General features: G+C 37.9%; 1 protein-coding gene across 1 annotated transcript in view; it reads right to left on the reverse strand.

Moving 5' to 3' along the window:
• Positions 1–15,884, reverse strand: part of LOC114206713 (alpha-fetoprotein-like) — a 44,599-nt gene that overhangs the window by 25,465 nt on the left and 3,250 nt on the right. Inside the window, 4 exon segments of the mRNA XM_028100580.2 lie at positions 6,037–6,166; positions 7,247–7,344; positions 10,379–10,511; positions 15,592–15,803. Coding sequence (XP_027956381.2) covers positions 6,037–6,166; positions 7,247–7,344; positions 10,379–10,511; positions 15,592–15,803 — 573 coding nt within the window.

Here is a 15,884-nt window from a genome sequence, read left to right on the forward strand (position 1 = left end):
CTTTATCCTTGGCAAACTGAGAGAACCAAAAGGTCAGTGTATAGTGAGTCATTCTAATAAGGAAGGCTTCTCTATTTGACCTCACTCAAGTGTCACAAGTTCTTTTCACATCTCTTAAGGAACTTAAGGGGAGACTGACTAGAGTATTGTTTCCATGGTTAGCCCCACAAGATACAAAGGAGAGTTTTATTGTCTTGTTATCATTGTTATTGTTTTAGGATTCCAGTTTAGAAAACATTTTGTCTCTGTCATTTACCACATATGTTGCTATAATATTACTATTATGCTTACATATTTAACATATTTACTTACACACACAAATAATTATGTACATGTGTATATGAATAAATTAATCTCTGCACTTAAGAAACTCACAGTCTAATTAGAGAGTCAAATAAGTAAACAACAATCATAATGCAGTATAACAGAAGTTGTAGGAGAAGTGCATACGTGACCCTTTGGAAGAAAAAAGATTGTCAATCTAGACTGGGTGGAGGTCAGAGTGAAGATCTTAATATGAGTCCTGAAGGACAAATAAAAGTTACTTGGAAACTAAGGAAGAGGAAGAACATTCCAAAATTATTCATCTTTATATATAAAAAAATCCTGGAAGTGAGATTATATGACATATTTGGGGAAATGATATGTAGGATCTTTGGGGGCTATTGAGAAAATGTAGTTGAGAAATAATGGGGCTTACTCTGGAAAACAGGGCGGAGGTTCCTCAAAAAGTTCAAAATAGAACTAACTACCCTACAATCCAGCAAGTGCACTTCTAGGTATTTACCCAAAGAATACAAAAATACTAATTCAAAGGGACGTATGCACCCTCCAATGTTCACAACAGCAGCATTCATTATAGCCAAACTGTGGAAGCAGCCCAGAGTCCATTGATGAATAGATAAAGAAGAGGTGGTATATATACATAATGGAATATTACTCAGCCATTCAAAAGAATGAAATCTTGCCATTTGCAATGACATGGGTGGAGCTAGAGGCTATTATGCTAAGTGAAATAAGTCAGTCAGAGAAAGACAAATACCATATGATTTCACTCACATGTGGAATTTAAGAAATGAAACAGATGGACATAGGGGAAAAAAGAGAGGCAAACCATAAAAAAACTCTTCATGGCAGAGAACAAACTGATGGTTGCCGGAGGGGAGGTGGGCAGGGGATGGGCTAGAAGGGTGTTGGGCATTAAGGAGGGCACTTGTTGTGATGAGCACTGGGTGTTGTATGTAAGTGATGAACCACTGAATTCTACTCCTGAAACCAAAGGCCAGCCATCTCGGACTACATGTGTAAAAATAAAAAAGGAAAAGACCAAGAACAGATCTACTGGGAATACCAATTTTTAAAGAGTAGTAGAAGAGGGGAAGAAAATTGAAAGAAATTGTGAGAACACAGAGGTTCCAAGTCGATGAAAAACTTCTCCTACCACCTATCATCTTCTAGACACACCTTTGCAGTCATCACTGGAAAAATAAATCATTGCAGTGCTTGACAGCTTTGGCTCTGAAGTCAAACTTCCTGAGTTCTAATCTTGACTTTGCTACTTCCCAACTTTGTGACCTAGGCAAGCTACTTCGCTTCTCGATGCCTCAATTTTCCTCATCTATAACATGGGGGCTAAAGTAATAATACTTCCTAAGCTTGTGGGAACTAAATGGAATAATAATTATTAGGAATAAAGAAAGGAGCCTGGCCCAGGTTAAGTACTATAAAAGTGTTTGTTGAATAAAAGTGAAATGCTTAGAATTAGCGGCTGCATGCAGAAATTATTTTTTTAAAGTTTGTACTATAGCAATTATTATACAACCCCAGAATGTTGGTCTAATAGTGCCTTGAAGTCAAAGAAAGAGAGAGAACCCTACAACGTAAAATTTAATTATGTTGACTGAGTGATATAATAGACTTATAAGCCCTATTAATTCATATCACCTAATATTAAAAATTAACATCTATTATAAAGGTTATGTGCTTTTTGAGTTGGGTTTGATATTGTGAAGCATCAGGGAATGATATAAGCACTGATAAGTATAAGAAACTTTCTAGGACTTATAATTCAAAGGTATATAACCCATACACCATTCCAAAAAGCATTAGAAGAAATACTCTAATAATAAGATAATTAAATCAATATGAAAAATAAACAGTAGAAAGGGTGCATTTATCATGATGAGCACTGAGTAATGCACAGAATTGTTGAATTGCTACATTGTACACCTGAAACTAATGTAACACTATGTTAACTATACTGGAATTAAAAGTTTTTAAGTAAATAAATAAATCAACAGTGGAATACAGTGTATCAAAGAAATGGTAGTTCAACTGAAATCACTCTTGTTAACAACGTTATTAAAAAAGAAAAAGTACAGGGCGCCTGGGTGGCTCAGTTGGTTAAGTGACTGCTTCGGCTCAGGTCATGATTCTGGAGCCCCAGGATCGAGTCCTATATCAGGCTCCCTGCTCAGTGGGGAGTCTGCTTCTCCCTCTGACCTTCCCCCTTCTCATGGTCTCTCTCTCTATCTCATTCTCTCTCTCAAATAAGTAAATAAAATCTTAAAAAAAAGTACAAAAAAACTAAGAAGTCAACCCCAACAACTGAAATAAAAACAGCTAAGGAAACCTGAGAGAACGAATAAAATTAAAAGCAGAACCTAGTAGAATTAATAAATAAGTCCAAGAACTTTGCCTTGGAGAAGACCAAGACATTAATTAGGACCTTTGCAAAGCTAATTAAATAAAGGAGAAAATGCAAATACATGGAAAAAAGGAAATATAATTACATACTTGATGTTTTTAATTATCAAATAATAATATTACTATGTAGAACTCAATACCTAAATGAGAAAATGCTGATAAAGGAGAGTTTCTTTTAAAAAATATATGTTACAAAACCTGACCAAAAAATGGTGCAGTTGATGCTCATTAGTCACAATAGTTATAAATTCACTGAATTTGTGAATACTGACTCATCAGCCCTAGGGGAATCTAGAATGAGTACCCTGCAAGCCTCTGGTCACATTTTTGTTGTCAACAGATCAAGACCTAACCTTGTGTTATGTGCGTTTCTATTTAAAGACCCCTTATTTAATACATACAGTTGATTTATTAATGTTGAACTAATATGTCTAACACATTATTTTCTCCATAAGGCTTTTTAGGAACCCCAGACAGCACCTCAGCACTATGCTTGGGGGCCATTTCAAACAGCTAACTTGTCAACCAAAAAACACAAAAATGTGAAAAATGAGGCACTAGACTACAGAAAGGATACTTATTTACAGTACAAGAGCTAAAACAAGAAGGCAGAGACTTGTCCCCAGCCGGGACTATGGGCATCAGGCAACTCAAATTCTCCACTGCTCTGAGCGGGCCCAAGTCTGCGGACGACCACCGAAGTGCTGTAAGTATTGACTTGGAACAGAGTTGGGGTAAATGTGGGCAAATAGGTGAATTCACAAGCACTGAATTAACAAATAGTGAGGGTGGACTGAAAAATGTCAAAATAAATCTATAGCAAAAACAATGGAAAAGCTGTCACACGGGTTTCTGTCTCAATCCCTGCTCCAGTTTCATGGACAAGTTCTTGCAAACCTTCACAAAACAGGTCATTCTCAATATTGTTACATGAGCTCACAGATTTTGAAAGGGAAAACAGTGCAATTTTTGGAAGGTAGCATAACTGAATACCAAAATCTGAAAGTTCTAGATCAATCTCATGTAAATACAAATACAAAAATTTGAAAATTATGTATATATAAAATCCGGAAATATAGCAAAATGAGATGGATGTAAGCAATCTAAAGATGGTTAAAAGTTAAGAAATCTTTTAATATGATTCATCAATGAATAAGTTAAGTGGAAATCAAATGATGATTCTAAGAAAACAAAAGAACATTTGCTAATGTTAAGAATCCATCCTAATTAAAAACAGAACAACCTTGGGATGCCTGGGGGGCTCAATTTGTTAAGCATGGGACTCTTGATTTCGGCTCAGTTCATCATCTCAGAGTTGTGAGATCAAGCCCCTTGTTGGTCTCCGTGCTCAGCGCAGAGTCGGCTTGAGATTCTCCCCACCCCCCGAACCCTGCTCATGTGCATGCTTTCTCTCAAATAAATAAATAAAATCTTTAAAAAAAAAACAAGAAAACAAATCTCTAAAATAAGAGTGAAAAATCTCTTTAACACATACACAATACCTTTCTCAAGTCAGTAACTTTAAACATGTTTCCATGAAAGTCTGGACCAAGACAGGAATGCTAGAACCATTTATAGTTTTTTATTTTATTTTATTTTATTTTATTTTTTAAAGAGTTTTTATTTATTGATTTGACACAGAGAGAGAGACAGCGAGAGAGGGAATACAAGCAGGGGGAGTGGGAGAGGGAGAAGCAGGCCTCCTGCTGAGCAGGGCGCCCTATATGGGGCTCAATCCCAGGACCCTGGGATCATGACCTGAGCTGAAGGCAGACGCTTAACTGACTGAGCCACCCAGGAGCCCCCATTTATAGTTATTTTATATTGCTTGCGAATATTAGCTAATACAATGAAATCATTAACGATTGTTCTGGCATTCCTGACAAGGTGTAGAATTATAAATGGAGTTGCTGGTTTGGCACAGGTATTGTTTATGTGCTAAAGGATATTAGAGATTTTGTTTTGTTTTGTTTTGTTTTAATTATGATTGAGTCTGTCAGGCCCCCACTTTCTCTTTTCTCTTCCCCCCAAGTTCACCTAATCTTCACATAAATAACATTCTAATTGCCTGTCCTGAAAGGCCAGGACTCCTTCTAAGTATGGAGGGGAGTGTTTCTTCCAGAACTAGTTGGGATTCCTGCCATACAGAGAGAAGTTCAAGAATGACATTATATTGTGTATCTCCAGGATGAAAGGGACGGTGACCGCGGCCACCCTTCCCAGTGGTCGGGCTGAATATGACACGGATTTGACAACCACAATAGGTACCAAAGAAGAGCTGTGGCCTGACCCCAACTCTGTTCCAACAAAGTAAATAGTTGAGGACATAGAATCCGAGGGATGTTACTGAGTGTCTATGCAATGCCTTTCTATTTTAATTCCCATAGTTACTCATATTCCTTAATCTTTCATGGAATGGGACTAAAATAGTTGAAGGTGGGGGCTCCTGTCCATAAGAGTCATGGACATCCCCATGAAATTATGATACTAGTCCTTCTTTGTTGCTGCATTTTATTTATCATGATGAAACATTATTTAATTTTCTAACTTGCAGAATGAATAAGAACATGACTTGTAACCTCTGATTTACCAAAGCCTCATTGGGTTTTTGACAGTTACAATTTTCCCTTCTCTGGGATTTAGAGACTTTACACTTGGATGAGGGGCAGTTCTTGCCCCCAAACCCCAAGACCACATCTTTGTCTTGATGTTTCTTTTTTCCTCCAGGCTGATGTGGCCTGGGGCTCTGGGTTGCAATTCTGGGACTTGCTTGGGATTCAAAGGTGAACAAAATATAAACTCAGTTTGGAAGGAAATTAGAGGTCAGCTCTAAAAATTAAAGAATAACAGAATGAAGTAAAGAAAGACAGGATAAGTAAGGAAGAAAGGAAGGGAAGGAGCAGTGGGGAGAGAAAAGAAGTAGGGGAGGGAGGAAGAAAAAATCATTGCTTGAGGTGGGACGAGACAGGAGGGGAGACATGACCGGTAATTCCACTGGTAAGATTGAGAAATGCTCATTATTTTATTTTAGATTCACGACATACCATGGTCACCTTTGTTTAAGAACTGCAAGTTTTGGGGCACCTGGGTGGCTCAGTCGGTTAAACATCTGCCCCCAACTCAGGTCTTGATCTCAGGGTCCCAGGATTGAGCCCCGTCTTGAGCTCTCTGCTCAGCGGGGAGGGGGAGTCGGCCTCTCCCTCTGCCCCTCCCCCTGCTTAGGCTTCTCTCCTCTCTCTCTCTCTCAAATAAATAAAATCTTAAAAAAAAAAAAAGGAATTGCAAGATTTTCAAGACTGAGGTGAGTTTTAAGAAAGGAGAGGCTCTCACCCTGCCAAGTACACATGCTCCTACATCTCCTTCACAACACGTCTGATGCAGATTTTTAATATCCACAGCCAGCCTGGCAATTTCAGAAAAGTCAGCTTTGGGTTGTTTTTTAGTCAGCAGAACCAATTCCCTGAAAAGAAAAATAAGTACATCTTAAACCGTATTTTGAATTCAATCCTTTCTAAAATTAGTTCTAGTTCATTGAGTAACCAAAATAATAGAAACACATTTGCAAATGTAGGAGGAAGAGAGTGTATTTTAAATGCCTTCCATTTCTTCAACGATAGAACTCAGAGCCACACAAAGATCTAAATCACAAAACAAACACCATTCAATTCATAATCATGCAAAATATAGTCATTTTCATCATTGAAATGATCACTTAAGAAGCTGAGTTGCTTAGATGGATAATTTGGAAATTTATCTGACCTGACTTTCCAAGTAAAATTCTTCATCATAAAGACATATATTTATCTGACCTGACTTTCCAAGTAAAATTCTTCATCATAAAGACATAAAGACATAAAGACAATAATTCTAAGAGTCTTGGGTCTCCCTTGCTTCTCCCGTTGACAACTGAGCAACATCCCCAAAATTTCTCTGGCAATCGGGAAAATGGGCCTGCCTTATAAAGAGAACTAAGCTTCCATCCAGCCCAATGCTGTCCCAGATTAGGCAAGAAGGTGATATAAGGAAGGATACATCCCTTCACAGTAAACTTGGACAGAAATACAATCTGGGCCAGGAAAGAGGCACACTGAGTAACATCAAATTCTCCTCACCCCATACTCTTCCATCCCCACCCACAAAACACCACTAGATTTTTCTGTTCTGCATGACACTAGAGCCAAAATCTTTCCTATCTTCCCAGAGAAAAGAATACATTTTGTCTGCCAGGCTTTATCAGGTGGAACAATTAAGAGCCTGCATCTTCATGTACAGAATCTTTTGTGCGCTAAGGCAGAGATAAGGGGTCTGAGCAGATGGAAGAAACTGAGGCAGGAGACAGTGGACAGAGATGAGGATTGTGTAGTTTCAAGCCTGGCTCTATGTGCCCTATTGAAAAGGCAAGTAGCATAGGTGTAGAGAAAGGAAGCAGGTTTGCATTGAGAGACATTATTAAATAAAAAAAAATGATTTTTCAAATGAGTTTGATCAAATGGGGTGATCCAACAGCAACAGAGTTCACATATGTCAATCAGTAACTTACACTGCTTTTGCTACTTTGTGGTTGAATTTAATCCCAATTTCACATAAATGGTGATGCCTCAAAGATATTTCTCTAACGTATTTTCTGATGGGTTCTAGCTATAAGTAGAAAAACACTCATCAAAGAAATGTGGTTGTAACAGCAAAAGTTACTCTTGTCATTAGTAAACAAGAAAGAAAAGGAAAAGTTGTTTATCTCCTCAAAATTAGAAAGTCCTTACTGTCTTATTTAAAAGAGACCAAATGCAAAAGCACAATGTCGTTTGTTTGTTGGTTGGTTTGTTTTATAAAATAGCATCTTACTTCCCAGAGATCACTTGTTCTAGAACCTCAAACGTTTGGAATAAAAAGAAGACATGAAATTGAGCAAACAAAAATCCAGAGAGCCACAAGAATAAATTTCAATAAAGTCTTACAGTTGTATTTTGTTTTTATCAAGTTACTAGCTCTGTCATCTTGGACATGTCTCCTACTGCTTATCTAAAATATATGCCCCAGTTCGGCAATATACATTAATGAAGTCCCCCCCAAATATGTTCATAATTTTTAAACCAGGATTTTTACTTTGGAAACTATCACAAATAAATTCTTCTACATAAATAAAAACACAATTATTAAAAAAGAAGAACATGCATGTTTTGTGACAATGGCAACATTTTGGAGACAAATAAAATGTCTCAACAGCAGAGTGATGGTAAAATAAATAATGGCACATTAATTTTGACAAAATGTATACTTCTAATAAAAAGTAGATATATTTAAATCTCAAATCAAAACTAGATATTCAGTGTGATCACAACAATGTACAAAATAAAATCTGTGAATGGAAAAATGAATGAAAGGAAATATACTAAAATTGGTATCTCTGTGTGCTGGGAATATTAGTAATATTTTAAAATTTCAGAACAGCTCTGTAGTTTCACTTAAAACATTATAATGACCATAGATTATTTTTACTTTGGCTAACTATATCTTACAGTGCTATTTTTTTTTAATTTTTTATTGTTATGTTAATCACCATATATTACATCATTTGTTTTGGTGTACTGTTCCATGATTCACTGTTTGTTCATAACACCCAGTACTCCATGCAGAATGTGCCGTCCTTAATACCCATCACCAGGCTAACCCAACCCCCTACCCTCCTCCCCTCTAGAACCCTCAGTTTGTTTTTCAGAGTCCATCATCTCTCCTGGTTCGTCTCCCTTACAGTGCTATTTTTAAGAACAAGTTAAAAAATATATACAAAGGCAATATTCAAACCACAAAACTAGCACAATAATTATAATTTAATTTAGTAATTATTAAATATAACTAATTATATTTTATAATTAATTATAAATGTAATTATTACTTTAATCCTTATTTGGTTGTAGTATACGCATTTAAAATCTAGTACAAACAAGCTTGTCTACTTCTTCAAGAGTCTCTGAAGACTTAACTCATAAAGCACATTCTCTAATCATAAACACAATTTTTACACACTTGGTTATGTCATTTTCTCTGAGGAATAAGCAAGAACCATTAGGAATGGATATCCAGGAAGCAGCAATACTGGAAAGATCATAAAGTAGGGTAGAAGAGGGAAGAACTCTTGGCTAACTTTATAGGGGCATGTTATACATTAAGGAAAATTCTCCACTGAGAAGGGTTAAGATTAAGAAAACTTAAAAGAGTAAGCACAACTTACTTTAAAAAAAAAGCTTAACCTCCACAAAAAAGTTCATTCTTTAGAAATGTGAAGTAATGAGATATAAGTCTGCATGATCATTTGTTTTTTCTGTTTTTCATTAATATAAACCTAAAAGGAAAAAAAAGACTGTCCTGCTTAGGAATTCAGAATTGATTTCTGAAAAAGTCACTAGGAGACAAATGGAGAGGGAGGTAATATAGTAAAGTTCTCTATGATAATGATAATATCTTTAATGATAACAGCAATAATTATTGAGTACTGAGCATGTGACAGAAACTCTCTAGATACATTATTTAATTTCTTAGCCAAGGTAGATGATGAGGAGCTCGATAGGAAAAATGGGTTGAGAAGAATAGAGAAATAGGGGTTTTGAGGAATATGAGACAAATTTGCACTGAGAAGATCAAAGAAAACAGTAAGAATAAAGTGGCACTGCATTTAGTCTTGAGGAATTCATCAAAATAACTATCAAACTACTACTCATTTCAGTACAACCTTTGGAAAATCCATCTGGTGCCCTCTCTAGTAAAGATGGTCATTTTATGTTGATATTTGAAACCTTTAAGGAGATGTGGGAAAAGTTCTTTTATCTTAGAACTAATCACTGATTTACATCTCTTCAATGAAAGAGAAAAGGCCACATGGTTAAAATTAAGTGTGATAGATTGTATTTTCCAATGATGGCTGCAGCGATATCTTCTATCCTGGGCTCTTCTTACAGTGAGATTTTGACAATCTTCCCATCAAGAGGTACAGTATATATACTCTCCTTTTTTAAACCGGTGAGGTTTTATGGTGTTTCAACCAATAGTATATGACAGAAGTAACTTCTGAGGCTAGCTCATAAAAAGGCCATGTAGCTTCTGCTTTAGCCACTAGAATATGCATTCTTGAAGACTTTGGCTATATGTAAGCAATCCAGCTGTCCTGAGGCTACCATGCTGTGGGCAATCCCAAACTAGCCAAGGCAGAGAGACCACGTGGAGAGGCCCTGAGACTCTATGAGAAGAAAGCGATGTTGAGCTAGCCCCCAGGTGCTTCAGCTCCCCAGAGTTCTACCACAAGAAAGATCATGAGCCAGAACTGCCCAGATAGCCCTTCCTGAACTCCTGACCCACAGAAATCATGAGAGAGAATAATATGATTGTTGTTGGCTTGAGTCGATAAATTTTGGGGTGTTTTGATGTGCAACAATAGTAACTTGAATATTAAATACTTATGATGAAGTAATGTCTATGCTAAATCATACTTTTCAAATTGTAATAACAATATGAATTGCCTCAGGATCTTGTTACAATGAAGTCTTACTTAGTAGATCTGGAGAAGAACTTCAGATTCTGCATTTCCAATGAGCTGCCAGGTGATGCATATGCTGCTCGTCCACAGTCCACACTTTGCAGAGCAAGGCTCTAAATAACAGTTGACATATGAATATTTTACCTTTATCTGGAAGCATTCAGTTTTATTTTCTTCTTGGCAACATGACTGAATAGCTGTTTCATAGCAAGCAGACATGGTCAGAATAGTGGGTCCATACAAGAATGGATGCTTTCGAGACGTTTCATAAATGTATCTGTAATTTGGAAAATATGAAGTTGTGTAATTTAGATTTCAAGAATATGTGCCAACACTGTTTCTTCATCTAGTTTTGTTGACCTGGACTTCTAGAATTTCATGGTGAAAGAGATGAGGTAGCATGATACGTAAACACATCTCATGTTCACGCCACTCTGGACAGATCACTGTGAAGTTAGTCAGACATTCACTGAATGCTCATGAAATGACCAACTGTAACTTCCAGGCTGGTGGGGAAAGAAAAAGTAACTAAAACTTGTCATTTTTATATAAGAAGTAGAAGATAGAAAGTTCAGTAGTCCAAACTGAATTGTAAATGCCAGATTGTACAGCTGGTGCAGGAGGATTAAATTTAGAATCTATTAGTGATGGGGGAGGAGTCTCTCAAGATCATCCAGAAGTTCTTTCTAGACTGGGAAAGTTAAGGCCATTGTCCTCCAAGATAAGCCCCTCAATATTTTGGTTGTTACTAAGCCCCCTGTCTTTATTTCCCTCTCTAGTTCATTCATTCCTCACACTCCAAGAGCCGGGGCATCAGCTCTGCCTTTCAGTTGTAATACATATCTCCTCCTATTTTTGCAAAGCTTGCTCAAAAGACCCCACAGACACACATGCAAAAACATTCATCAAGATGACATTATAGGCAAAAACTGGCTCAATGCTCACACAGAGCCATTTTCTTTCCCTGTGTGCACAGTGAGACTCCTTTCCCAGGCTCCCTTGCAGTTAGGTTGAGAACATGTAACTGAGTTCTGGATGATGAAATATGAATGAATATGCTCCACACCACTCTGAGGTGTGGCTGTTAATGTCTCAGCACAGTTCCCTGCTCTCTCTTTTTCTGTTTCACAGTGACCTGGGAAACACATGCTTCAGATAATAGAGAGATGGAAACATCTGGCATTCCCGAGTTACCCCTTGGAGAATTGTCAGGAGCTGAGGCAAGTTAGAGAAAGAGGAGCTGCCAAGTGTCAGAGTAGCCAACTAAAACAAAATAAAACTAATACTCAAGACTTTAATCATTTATTGGGATAGTTTGAGCAAGAGGTTGAACTGGAGAAAGGGCTGACTCCCCAACCTCTCCCCCTGTCCACTTTCCCTCCATGATCCCACACCAGTACTGGCCGAGGATGAGGTAGAGCACCACAGACTCGGGGATGGCTTTCTCCTGTGGGATTCCCAAACAAAAGACTCCTGTGGTTTTAAGGACCCTGGGGCAGGGCAGGAAGAAGAGGAAAAAGGACTGGGAGTGGGAAAGTCCTGAGTGCTGAACCAAAGTGCACCGAAGTCTGTCCAAGTTTCTCCCTCCATCCCCCCAGTGAGGAAGTCACAGCAGGGCTGGGCTAGGAATGAAGCTCTGCACAAAAACATGGCTGGTATGGGGGGAGGGAGGAACCCAGCCCTTGACTACAGCTCCTTCAGAGACTGAAATGTGTTTTGTCCCAGTCTGGTGTGGGAAGGGCAGCTTGCCCCTCTGAGGCCTGTGATCCATAATTGCCTATTGTCAGGCCTGAAAAAAAAAAAAAAATCATGCCCAGGATTCAACTAGGAGCCAGAGAGAGCCAAAGAGAACCACCCAATTTAGACTATGATATGAAAAAGAAATCTTTACCGAATTCAGCCAATATTTAGGATTTTAGGATTTATTTATAAATTTAGGATTTCCTTGTGACCACAGCACAGCTTAGTCCATCCTGATTATTATGGTACTATCCTTAATTCAAGTTTATGATATAATATCTGTAAAGTAGGCCAATATCACCAGAAAAAGGGTGACACCAGAAAACCAGGTTTTCAACATTGAAAGGAAAGGATAATGGAGGAAGTGATAGAAAGAATAGGGACTTGGTTCATGTGTTAACTTGCTCCCACCCCAAGTTCCTTGGATAATACATAAATCTGTATGCCTGCTCCTTTGGAATCTAACGCCAAGTCCTTTTGGGATCCCAGAGAAGAATACAGCTGCAGAAACCGCTGAAGTCAAATGAAAAATTTCTACTGTTGCCTTCCCTGGAACGATTGAAAAAGCAATTATATCTCATGACAAATAGCCAAGGAAATGCTTAACATATTTTAATAGACATTCCTGAGTGCTACAGAGTCTAAGAGACAAAATCCCACCCAAGAAGGTGGCTAGAGTTTCTGGAGTCAGGGACTATATCCATATGTGACTTCATCAGAAGAGTATTTCTTGCTGCTCTCTGACCAGATAGGGAAGAGTGGTGCCCTAACAGAAGACAGGAGTTTTGCAGGAGACCTGAAGCACTAACCAAACATCAACAGAGACCTTATCTGACAACTGGTGTGTAGCAATCCCGTGGTAACATTTCCTTTCGGTTAAAAGTACAAAATCTTTTCTCGTGGGTGGATGACCGAGGTGGTGGCCATCAGAGTTGTTTACCAGAGATTTCCAGATCCCCCTTTTCAGGCAAATGGTAGGATTGTGCATTCCCACCCCTTCTGAGGTGACGTATGACAATGGGACTTGCTGGTTAATGATGTGTGAGAAGAAATGATGAGTGTTGCTTCTAAACAAGCTTAAGAAGCAATGCATGATTTATTATCATCCCCTTCCCTTGCCATAGTAATCAAAGAAGCAAGTGTTGAGATGGTGACTTTGTCAACCTAAGTCCCTAAGTGACTATGAAAAGCAGACCTCCTACCAATCTACATTGGACAGATAGCATGAGTGGGGGGAAAAAAAACACCTTTTGTTATATTGAGCTGCTGAAAATTAGAGATTATTTGCTACCAAACTAAAGTTAACTTATCCTGGGATTATTACTTTTGCTTTTTAAAAACCTATAAAAGAAAAAAATCATCCACAAATCATGGAGGGAGAAAAATAGGCCAAATAATAGAACTGAACATTATTCATTAGCAAGACTTAGAAAAGTCCGTCCGCACTTCCTCCCAAAAAACCTTCCTCATTCTCACCAAGGGGCCCCAAACCCCTGGAAGTTTAGTCAATAGGCTTCTATCAGCAGAGTTTCTCAAGCCCAACTTGTAGAAACAGAACAGACCAGCAGAACTGATATTATCAACGTACACCTGCCTCCCAACATAAGGCAAAATTTTTGGTCAATATGAAATTTCACCAAAGCCATTCAATACCTCTGCTCTTTATTGTGTATGCTGAATTAAGGGTTTATTTTTGTGCTACAGTAACAGTTCCCTTAGAAAATATTCAATATGAGCCAATCCAATTTCGAATCTCCAAAGTTTAACTTAGTATAAGGAAAAGCTTTCTAATAATTAGAGCCATTTAAAAAATGGAATGTCCCTATTGTAAGGTAACATAGGGTCACGCTTGATTGGAAGTCAGGTTCTATAGTCAGACTTACAATAGAGGCTTACAATAATTAAAACTGCTATTGAAAATTCCTTAGATAATCCAAAGGCACAATAACTATGGTTTTGTGTATTTGTAGACTATGCTATATTGTGAAAAATCTGAAAGAGCTGACTTCTCCAGCCAGCTCTGATATATGTTACTGTTTCCTTGGTTGAGAATTAAATGAAGTTGTTGCTTTATAAGTATGAGACAAATAATTAGAAAATTATTTTTCCTTGAATAATTATAGTTGTCTGCACATAAATTAAGATTAGCATTTAAACTAATTCCTTAATATTGACTTCATTGTAAATATTCAAGAAGAGATTAGATTCACTGCATGAGTATTGGTTAGATTTTGTAACCTCTGAATATTCAACCCAAACCTGATTTTATAATTCTCTATTAGAGTGAAAGCACTACAGTAAATAGGTAGCTGGGTCATATTTTGGTTCCCATCTGGTTGCCCCTGATGTCAGACAAGTTGGAACCTGCCCAGTCCCCATTCCTTAGTTCTTTCTTTCCCCCTTTTTTAAAAAGATTTATTTATTTATTTGAGAGAGAGCGCGCATGCACACACATGCATGCAAGCAGTGGGGAGGGGCAGAGAGTCTTAAGCAGACTCCACCCTGACCGCAGAGCCCGACGCAGGGCTCGATCTTGAGACCCTGAGATCATGACCTGAGCTGAAACCAAGAGTTGGACACTTAACCGACTAAGCCACCAGACACCCCAGTCCTTTCTACCTAAGTGGCTAGGGCCAATTAATTTCTTCTTGAAGGCTCAGTAATGTCTGGGGGCAATTCTGCCCCCACATGGGTGAATTAAAGGAGTTTACATTATGCAACATCAAGTCACCCTGTCCGCTCATTCATCTCTGGTCTAAAGTTTCATGTGTCAAATCTGAAATCAAATCACTACCATCCTCCTTGCCCTCTAGAACCAGCAATCAGATCATTGTCTTATTCCCTTTGTCTGAGCCTGTCTTGATAAAATGGCTAGAATTGCATTCCCTGAGAACTAAAGTTTTTCGTTTCTCTTATCATTTCTACCTCTCTAGGCATTGGTTTCCTGCCTCTAAACCCTAGCCACTTGCTCGCACCCCTTTACAAATAGACCTCTATGTTCACTAGGAAAACAAAATAGGAGCTTGCCTACCCATTTGCTATAATGCTGTCCACTCCAGGTGGGAATTATAGAATCAGATATTATGAGTAGAAAACTCATCTCTGTCTAATCTACAATTGTCACTTATTCTTAGGTTCCCAATGACAGGCTCTCTCCATGCCTATCAGATACCCTCTCTGCTATCCCTTGATGAATCTCCCAAATGCCAGCCTCTTGTCAGACCTATTACCTGCTCTCTGTCCCTAGTACTCCATTTATTATGCTTTGCCTACTTGCTGTACCTTTCAACATCATTTGCTACTGGTCTGACTAATCTAACCATTAAGGAAATGGGTCCTTTATATTGCCCTAGTAATTTTTAAAAATTATTTTTAAAATTTTTTTGTCCTAGTCATTTTTAATGTTTCTACAAACAGACATTTTCATGCCCTGTCAGGTTTACTGAGATTGTAATTGTCCTTCTGAGGGAGAAAAATATATATTGTAGGTCAAATTTTTACCTTATTTCATGTAATAAAGCATTGTGTTCTCAGAGGCCCATATATATATAAAAGATCAGTCTTCAAAATTGGAAAACACTCTTCTTCAGAGAGTATGGCAAGGAGAAATGACTTACCTCTCCTTCACTGACACTTGATTCACTTTGTCCATCTCACAGATCTGCTCAGGATTTGGAATTTGGAATATATCACTGTAATCTGCATCATCTTTTTTGTATAATAGGAAGCACTTGAGTCTTGCTTTGTTATTTATATTGCAACAGTCAGAAAACTTCTGTTTGTCAGCCTTTCCTTGGTTATTACAAATGTGCTCTAGGAACATAGTCATCTGCAGGAGGAAATAATAATTTAAAGGGGAAGCATGTGTGATCTACATTCCTAGGAAAGTTAAAGAATTATTATCAAGAAA

This window comes from Eumetopias jubatus, unplaced genomic scaffold, assembly GCF_037043125.1.
Source record: "Eumetopias jubatus isolate StellerSeaLion01/CBP00866 unplaced genomic scaffold, mEumJub1_p1.0 scaffold_2, whole genome shotgun sequence".
NCBI classification, from domain to species: Eukaryota; Metazoa; Chordata; class Mammalia; order Carnivora; family Otariidae; genus Eumetopias; species Eumetopias jubatus.